Genomic DNA, 9244 nt, shown 5'->3' on the forward strand with positions numbered 1-9244 from the left:
GCTCCCCACTGCAGCTTCATGGGGTTCTGGGGATCTGAACCCAGGTCCTCATGCTGTGCTGCAAGCACTTTCCCCACTGAACCCTCCCTCTTCTGATCCGGACTCTCCGTTCTGAAGGGGGCTTTCCCGGTCATTTCTGTAGCTCCTGCTTTACATCTGCCCCGCTGGCCTGTGGGTCAGTTAAAGGGGCCTGAAGAGCCCAAGGGTGCTAGAGGCTCTTTGCAGGTGGCAGGGGTATGCATCCGAAAAGAAGGGGGACAATGGTCATCACAGTCTCCAGGCTGTGCACCTAATAGTTCAGTCAGCCACATTGACTCAAAGTCTCCTGCTCACAGGCTCATCTTGTCTTCTCCTTTCTGTCCTTAGGTATGCCGGTTCCACATGGACTGTCAGGACCTGCTGACCCAGCTCAGGCTAGGCAAGACTTCGAGGGCCAGCCCTGGGGACCAGCTCCACCTCCGCCTCCACTGTTACCTGAAGCGCCTGGCGTCTGAGTTCCAGACTGAGAAGCTCCTGGCCATGAAGCTCCAGGTGGCCTCCCTGAGCTGGGCTGGCCTGGGCCAGGAGTTGTGGGAAGAGACCCAGGAGCAACACCAGAAGGTCCAGGGCTTGCTGAGGAAGGCACTGGCCTACTGCCCGTGTCCAGAGCTCACTGCTGCTCACCCAGCACACACAGATCGAAGCAGGATAGCAGCTAAGGGCCAGGGTCTGCCTAGAGAAGTGGTCTCCAAATGGGACAGGTCCCTAAAGGACTGTCTGGCTGCAGATGTGTCAAGATCCCACTGGTCTCCCCATGTCTTCCAAGGGGAGCAGAGCAGAAGCATGTGGTCAGGCCTACCACCCCAGGAAACTGGCCAGACTGTGGATACCGAGGAAGGCCGAGGTGCCCCCAAGCTGCCTGAGCCCACACTGGAGCGGCTGCTTGCCTCTCTCTTGTCCTGGCATCACCTTCCCAGACAGAGCAAGGCCTCTCACCCAACTGGTGGCAGCTTTTCCTCTGAGGGGACAGACTCACAGACATCCCTGGAGGACTCACCCTACACAAGCCCTCCTGCATCCCTCTAACTGGATCTGAACCATCACATTAGCTCTGGGGATTGGGATAGGACCAATGGAAGGGGTCTGCTGAGCCCATACCACCCTAACAGACATGGCCATGGAGTGATGTTAGGAAGACCACCTTCTGGCTCCAGAAAACCTCAAGATGATGGATTGTTACCCACACAGAATAGTGTCTGTGGGAGTTAGAATCCAGACTCAATGAAAGGACACTGGGCTATGACTACAGGGTCTCCTATGGCAAGGCCGGCTGGGGCCACCTTTGCAAAGTCTTACCCAAACTGCAACTTGGGGTTCACATGGGTAACAAAGTAGTGGGAGGGGCCTCTTGTCTTGAGCCCAGGGTAACAGACCCTGAGACTTTGCTTTTGGCAGTGACCCCAGGAGCCTCTGGGAAGAGGGTGGGAAGCAGGGGGAGGGAAATAAAGGACATTTGTCAAGCAAGCTCCATCCTGCTGAGGTCTGCCAGGGGACAGCAGTGGGCCTCATAGATGCCCATCTGAGAGGGGAGGTGGCCCTCACCCCCTACTCTCAGGAGCTGACTCTAGTGGACAAGGGCAGGAACGTGGCAGAGGAAGAAACTGCTTGACACAGAGCTCTCCCCAGGAACCCAGCTCCCCAGTTCAGACTCAAGAAAGCACTTGGGATCTTGTCCTTGCATTCCATAGACACCTCCAGTTCCCATGGAGTGTTACTTCATCCCCAAGTCCCACATTCCGTGTCAACAGCCCAGTGTCATCGAGGGCAGCAATGGAGGTGTGGTGCCGTCTTTGAAAGCAGGTGGGTTGGGTGCAATGGGAAGAGGATTATTCTATATCACCTAGCTTTCTACCGAGCCGCGTAGCGCCCCCTAGTGTCACCTCTGAGCGCTGACATGTTGCAAGGATTCACAGGGCTCTGAATCAGTCTTGACTACCAAGATGCCCTGCTGGCAGCCCTACCTGAGTTTTTCAGGCCCTGAGAGGAGGGTGAAATACCTGCTCCACCCCCACCAGTGAGGCTGTGTCAGGGGAGAGGGAAGCCTGAACCAGGCTTGGGAGGATGAGGTGCCACGGGAGATGTCTCAGCCCCAAGCAGCTTCAAGAATCTTCTCTGAGATTCAGGATTTCTCCAAGCACAGCCTGAGGCCTGCCTGCTTCAGAGGCACCAGTGAAGGTGATTGTAAGGCAGCCCGCTCAGGGTATGACAGTCCTCCACAGCACACACTAACCAGGCCCAGGGCCTGGGGGAGACTGGAGGCCGCATGGGGGCCACCTGATCAGGCGTTCCAGGTCATTGTCCATTCTGCTGACATCACAGATTGTCACAGGCTAAGTGACTTACAATGGGAGCTTGCTGGACTCACAGTTCTAGAGTCTGGCAGTCCAAAGTCCAGGGGCTGCCTCTGGTGAGGACCTTCTTGTGTGCGAGCATTGCCTATAGATGGAGCGTGCGTGGAAGAGGGGGAAGGAGCAAACCTCCTTAAAAGAGGGCTGCTCCCACATCAATCCCACAGGAGGACAGTGGGCACCTGTATGACCTTTCTACCTCCATCTCTCAAGTTTCCAGCACGTGAATTTCAGAGGACACTTGAAACCTTGGTTCCCTTGGGAAGTCCTTGGGGCTTCAGGTCCCAGGCAGCTCAGACTTTGTATTCCTCTCCTAGGCCTTGCATCCAGAAGGCTGACTGAGGATGCTTGAGGAATTTGATCAGCCATCTCCATCCAAGCCTGTCACCTCAGAGGGGGGGCCTAAGGCTCTTAAACTGTTGTTGCCATAGAAACAGCAGCCAGCCAGTGGAGACCACAGGCAAGGAGCAGGAAACCTGGGGAGCAAGAAGGAAAGCTGACTTCAGGGCGACCCACAACCACACCTGGGAATGAGGTGTGGGGGGGAAGGGATGAGTGAGCCAAGGATCTTTGGGTAGGAGGGGACCCCAAGGTCTTACACATCCTCCTCTTTCCAAAAAGAACTGTATCCCAACTGTTGACCTGCTCCTGGCAGCTCCAAGGGAGAAAAGGTGCAGATGTGGAATACGGGTGAATGACCACATTCAAAAATGAGGAAGGGCTGGGAAGATGGCCTAGTGGGTGGAGTGCTTACTACGTGAGCATGGGAACCTGGGCATGGATTCCCCAGCACCCATGTAAAAAGCTTGGTGTGGCTGTGTGTGTCTATACCCTGGAGCAAGGGGGTTGAGACAGGCAGGCAGATCCCCGAGGCTCACCCAGCTAGCCCGGCTGAATTGGTGAGCCCCAGGTTCAGTGAGAGATTCTGTATCAAAAAGCAAGGTGGAGCGAAAAGCCGCTGTTGTCTTGTTTGGCCTCCCGAATGTACATACACAGGCATGCAGAAACTTAAAAAAGTAAGGAATCAGCTGGTGTTTCAGCCGCATCCAGCTTTGCACTGAGATCCTTAAAAAACAAAACAAAACAAAACTCTGCAAGGCTCGCTGATGTGCATCCCAACAGCCCCATGGAATTGGTTTTAACCTCCCATCCTTTTCCTAAGGAGGAACTCAAGACTTCCAGTGGCTTGGGATGTCTTGTCCAATACAGCAAATGACTGAGGTGGACCTTGCATGTGACATGGATGCCTTGGCCACCTGCATGCAAGCTGGGGCTGATTGCTGGGTCTCAGTGATTGTGGATTTGTGTCCTTTGTATTTCCTTTTGTCCCTGGCCATTGGCATGTGCCTGGGGCAATGGGTGGGCTGGGCTTGGTTCTCTGGGTGGCACTTACACAGGACCTCTGGTAGAACGTGAGCAGATTTAGAGGGTAGTTAATGATGAGGACCTGGAGTTGACCTGCTCAAGGTGCATCAGTCACAAGCTGTGTGCCCTTGGCCAAATGAAGTACCTCTCTGTCTCTTGGTTTCCTGACCTAGAGAGTGGAAAACCACAAGGCCTCAGAGGCTTGTAAATGTTCCTTAAGTTGAGCTGTGGGAATTCTTCAGATAGGCGCTGGAACATAGTAACTGCTCACTAAATGGTATCAAGACTCAGGCTCTGGCACCAGCCCCGCCAGCCCCTGTTTTTGTTAATGATGAATATCCAGGAAGATATCTCTCAAGAGCCCTGGCAAAGCCCCCTACTGACTCCCAAACACTGTCACTCCCAATCATATGGCTTTCCATATTTTCTGAATCCCCAGTTGTCTCTTGAAGGCCACAGGGACCTAATTTATTGGCAAGGTGGGAACAAGGCAAGGAGTTGCCATGCATGGGAACCAGGTGACCATAGCTTCAAATAGCAAAGTCACACCCCCAGAGACTGCTCTGAGAGACCGGAGCTGTGGTGTCCTGGGACGTAAGGCAAAAGTTTGTAACCCTTTGTGGGGGAAGGAAAGAGTTTATAGGGACCCCGAAGTAGATCAGTGATGTGATCAATTATCTAGTTTTCTCAGGACCCCTCTCCCCCGACCTGAGGGAATGGGAGGCTGGCCACAGGTAAAGGAACACAGCCTGAGATGTTGGGGTGATCCCCAGCAGGTGGCTGCTTGTCTCTGATACTCAGACTCCCTCATCTATCGAATGGGTGCTCTGGATGGATGGAAATCCTTTCCACCTTGGAAACACAAAGCCCTGGCTTTGAACCCAGACTCACTAGCCTGGTCCTCTGAGCAGATGGTTACCCTCAGTTTCCCCCATCTATGAAATGGGTTGACAAGCCTGCTGGATCAGGACACTGGTGTCTGGATCCCCGAGCTCAGCACTGGGCCTTTCCTTTCTGTGGGTGTCAGTCTTGTGAAGGGGGGAAGCTTTTAGAGCGAGCGAGCTGGGCAGAGGTGGGGGCAGAGGCAGGACTGAGCCCAGAGGAGAGTAGAAGAAGCATTTGCATGGTGCTCTCCATCTGACTGTATCCTTGTCTGCTGTTCACCCCAGCCCTGATGGTGCAGCAGTCATCCTCTGAGACACTTCCAGACAAGTAGAGGGATGCCTGGAGATGGGGGCTTGTCCAAGGCTGAACAGCTGGGACAGGGATGGAGAGGAGGGAGCTCTGATGCAGACCTGTCCGATCAGTGTGGCATCTGGGACAGCACGGAGACTCTACCGGAGAGCATCATTCCACTCCTAAGTAGGCAATGCACACTCTGTGCCCACTAGTCACTCACTCCAGATGTAGACGGGACAGCTGGCCAGGGTCACAGCACAGTCTGCCCTCAAATAACAGGGCTGCACTGTTCCCAGGGGCTGTAAGCTGGCTTGCTGCCCAGGACAAATTGTCCAGTCCAGAACCCCACCCTCACTGAAAAATAGCGCTATAGATGTGAGCCAGCAGGACCCTGGGGAGGCACTCCAGGGATAGCAGCACCCCTGGGGTGTGGGTGGCTTAGGAGGGGGACCACGGACCTCCTCAGGCCTCATTGTCCCCATGCACGCAATGGGGGTGTGGTGCTGTGATAGACTCGGATCCTGGCCCCTGGCCTACAGCTTCTGGACCCCAACAGGTTTCCAGAGGGGTGAGGGGGTCTTCAGAGTGTGAACAAGGGATAGGGCTGATCACCAAGCCTCAACATCCCATCTATGGGCCCAAGGAGGACTGAGGGGCCAAAAGTCACACTGACTACCAATGGCCTGTGATTCAGCAGTGACGGCTGCCTTGTAAGAACTCTATAAAAAGCCCAAGGCCTGGGTCGGGGAGTAGGGTGGGGAGCTGCCACAGGCTGGACACCGGGGAATAGAGGAGGGTGGAGAGCCCAGCCGGGGCACAAGGCTCTTGCCCCTTTGCACTTGCTCCACCCTGGCAGGCCAGTCTTCTTTACCTTTGCAGGGGGCCTGTATGTGCAAGTGTGCTCCCAGGTTCTGTGATCTGTCTGGACAAATTAACGGAGCCCAAGTGGGCGGGACGTGGGACTCCTGACTTACAGCTGTTTGTTCAGAAACACAGATCACAGCTCAAGGCATGTGATAGGCATCCAAAGCAGGGAACAGTCTTGTGGGCCCAAGATGGTGGCCTGTGCCATCTGATTCTGGCCCCAAGGAGACAGTGCCCCCCTGACCTGAGTTGAAGGATGCCCACCCAGGGTCCATCAGAGAGCTGGTGGTTGGTGGCAGAATCCTACCTGCTGTAGCTTTTGAGGGCGATCTTATTAGTGGCCTGTGGTGAGGGACTGATCTTAGGGAGTGGAGGCAGGATGGCAGCTGGGCATTTGTCATCTGAAGCTCCTGTCTGCCCTCCCCATCCTACCTCCCTCTCCACACACTAATAGCCCATCCTGGCACCAAGGAGAGAAACATGTCCTCAAACCTCTTCAGAACTCTAAATGTGCTGTAAAAATAAAAGGAAAACTTAAAGAAGCAACATCAAAAAAGCCTTTTAAAAATGGCACCGGCCCGCAGAGGAGCAGGACTTGGGCACAAGCCCAGTTGCTGCAGTGTGGCACTCTGGCTGCTTCTGACTGCAGGCCACAGGGACAGGTCATTGCACCATGTCCAGAGACCCCGGTGTATATCAGGGGTGCACATACTAATCATTTTGATTGTTGTTGTTAGTTAGGTATGGTCTCATGTAGCCTAGCCTCTAACCCTTCTGATCCAATTGCTCCACATCCTAAGTGCTGTGATGACAGGCATGTATACCACCATGCCCAGTTTCATGTAGTACTGGGGGTCAAATCCAGGGCTTGGTGTGTGCTAGGCAAGCACTCTGCCAGCGGAGCCTCGTCCTCAGCCCGGCATTAGCCACATAGGCATCGTGGTGTAAAACACCAGGTGGAACAAATTACAAGGGAGATGGAGTTGTCTTGACTAAGGGTTTCTGAGGGTTCGGTCAGTCATGGCAGGGAGGGTGTGTTGGAGCAAAGCAGTTGACATCACAGGCCAGCAAACAGAAGCACAAGAGTAAAAGTGGCTATACCCCCAAGCATGCAACCCTGATGACTTTTCTTCCTCCAGCTAGGTCTTCTAGCTTTTCCAGAACCTTCTAAAACAGTGCCGTCTGCTGGGGAAACAACCATCAAACGACTAGCCTATGGGAGCATTTCAGCAGCATGTCATGCGTTAGTTTGGTTGTTTCTGTGATGTAATACCCTGACAAAAGCAACATGGAGAGGAAGGCTTACTTTAGCTCACGACTTCAAGTTGCAGCCCATTGTTGTGAGGGCGAGGGTGGCTGGTCACATCCTCAGTTGAGGGCAGAGAGAGAATAAATATACATGTTTTTTCAGTACTCTGCGCCCTCTCTTCTCCACTCAATCCAAAACCCATCCCAGGATCTTGTGCCTTCCACATTCAGGGTGGGTCTTCCACATCAATTAATCCACTTAAGACAATCCCTCCCCCTATAAATCCCTCCAGAGCCAACTGCACAGCCCTCATTAGGAGCCCCTTCTCAGGGGACTCTAGATTGTATCCAGGGGCAATTAAAGCTGACCATCCCTTGCTGCTACAGGAAGTCCCCAGCCTTGTGCTGAATGTCACCGTGCTCTGCACATAGTCTTTTCTTCATCTTCTGCCAGTCACAAGACCCTGAACCTGTTCTCAACCCCAACAGAAGCTCCCCCACAGCTTTGTAATAAGTCACACAGTTGCTTTCTCCGAAATTCCCACTGACAGCCATCCAAACACACATCTCCCAAATAGCTAAAACACATGGATTCATCAGTTCGCTGGATAGTTCCAGACTTTCGGAAATCTGGTTATACAGAGACATGATCTCAGACCTAACCACAATGTTACTAAATGAAAGCTTAATTTTGAATTTACCTGTAAAGTAGCATGTGTCTGATGTCTTAAAACAGAAGTTCTCAACCTGTGGTCATGACCCTCTCAGGGGTTGATATCAGATACCCTGCATATCAGATATTTACATTATGATCCATAATAGTAGCAAAATTACAGTTATGAAGTAGCAATGGAAATAATTTTATGGTTGGGGGGTCACTACAACATGAGGAACTGTATTGAAGGATCGCAGTGTTAGGAAGGTTGAGAACCGCTGTCCTATGGCGTTAGCTTGTAGAATGGGTTGGGTCTGCATACTTTTCAAATGTTAATTCTGAATTCATTAATTGAAACTGAAGCTGGAAAAAGAAACCTTTTTTCTTTCATTACTGTATGGGTTTCCAGGACTATTCTTTTTTTTTTTTTTTTTTTAGGAATAATTTAATTTACTATTATTGTATGTGTGTGTGTGTGTGTGTGTGTGTGTGTGTGTGTGTGTGTGTGTGTGTGTGTGTGATGTGTGTTGCGGGGGTGCACACGTGCTCGGGGGAGGTCAGAAGACAACTTTTGGAAGCTGGTTGTCACCTTCCATTGAGGGTTTCCGGGATTGAACTCAGTTGTGGGACAAGCGCTTTTACCCACTGAGCCATCTTGCTGGCCAGATATATAGATTTAAAATTTTTCTTTTTGTTTATTCTTTGTATCTTGCACATGCATCCCGATCCTATTCATCTCCCTGTTCCTTCATATTGGCCCTCTGCCCTTGCACCCTCCCCCTCAAAATAAAATAAAATAAAATTTAAGAGAAAATAGAAAAAAGAAAAATTTCATCATGGAAGCTATAGTGTGACACAGTGAGTCACAGAGTTTACCTGTTAGTAAATATACATTGGTATGGTTTGAGGGCTCTGGTTTCTGCTACACTATCAATGCTGGGCCTTCTCTGGAATTCCTCTTGGATATCCTGTTGTGGTCCTGTGTTGTTGAGATGCTGCAGCTTTGGGTCTGTAGGACCAGCCCTTTCTCATGCTCCAGCAGATCACAGATGGGGTGGATGTTGGGGTGGGCCAACTCATAACCCTGGTTCTTGGGCCTGGGTAGTTAGTTGCAGGGTTGGTCAGTCTGCCAGCTCTTCCCGGTCCTCACCACCAGGGTGAGCTCTCCAGCACTGTCCCAGCTAGTTCACCCTGCATAGCAAGGAGCAAGGGGTGGGGCCCATTCTCCTGCTTTCACGCCCTCAGGGCCGGCTCAGCTACATCTGCACCACCAGAACCAGTTCTACTGTGTTACCCAGGAGAGGTGCAGAGGGCAGTCTCCTGAGTGCTGCAGCTGGTGAGAAGCGGGGGCAGCCCTCTGCTCTTCTGACCCTCGAGGCCAGCTCTCCCAACTGCCCTGCTGTTCACCTGTGCCCTGTCAACAGGGTCAGCTCTCCTGTCCTGCTCAGGTGAGGAGCAGGGCTCTCATTCCCAAGTGCTGCAACTGGTCAGGGGGAGGGTCAGCTCCCCACCTGCCACCTGCTACAAGGCGGGGGGGGGGGGGGGG

At 52.6% G+C, this 9244-nt stretch overlaps 1 protein-coding gene across 3 annotated transcripts in view; it reads left to right on the forward strand.

Annotated features, from left to right (window-relative positions):
• Positions 1–7863, forward strand: part of Kiaa1755 (KIAA1755 ortholog) — a 44400-nt gene extending 36537 nt beyond the window's left edge. For all 3 annotated transcript variants that reach the window (XM_036185919.1, XM_036185922.1, XM_036185920.1), the window contains one exon: positions 367–7863. In XM_036185919.1, coding sequence (XP_036041812.1) covers positions 367–1065 — 699 coding nt within the window. In that variant the 3' untranslated portion in view covers positions 1066–7863. The remainder of the gene's footprint in view (positions 1–366) is intronic.
• Positions 7864–9244: the final 1381 nt, after the last annotated feature.

The sequence above is a fragment of the Onychomys torridus genome, chromosome 4 (assembly GCF_903995425.1).
Source record: "Onychomys torridus chromosome 4, mOncTor1.1, whole genome shotgun sequence".
Taxonomy (NCBI): domain Eukaryota; kingdom Metazoa; phylum Chordata; class Mammalia; order Rodentia; family Cricetidae; genus Onychomys; species Onychomys torridus.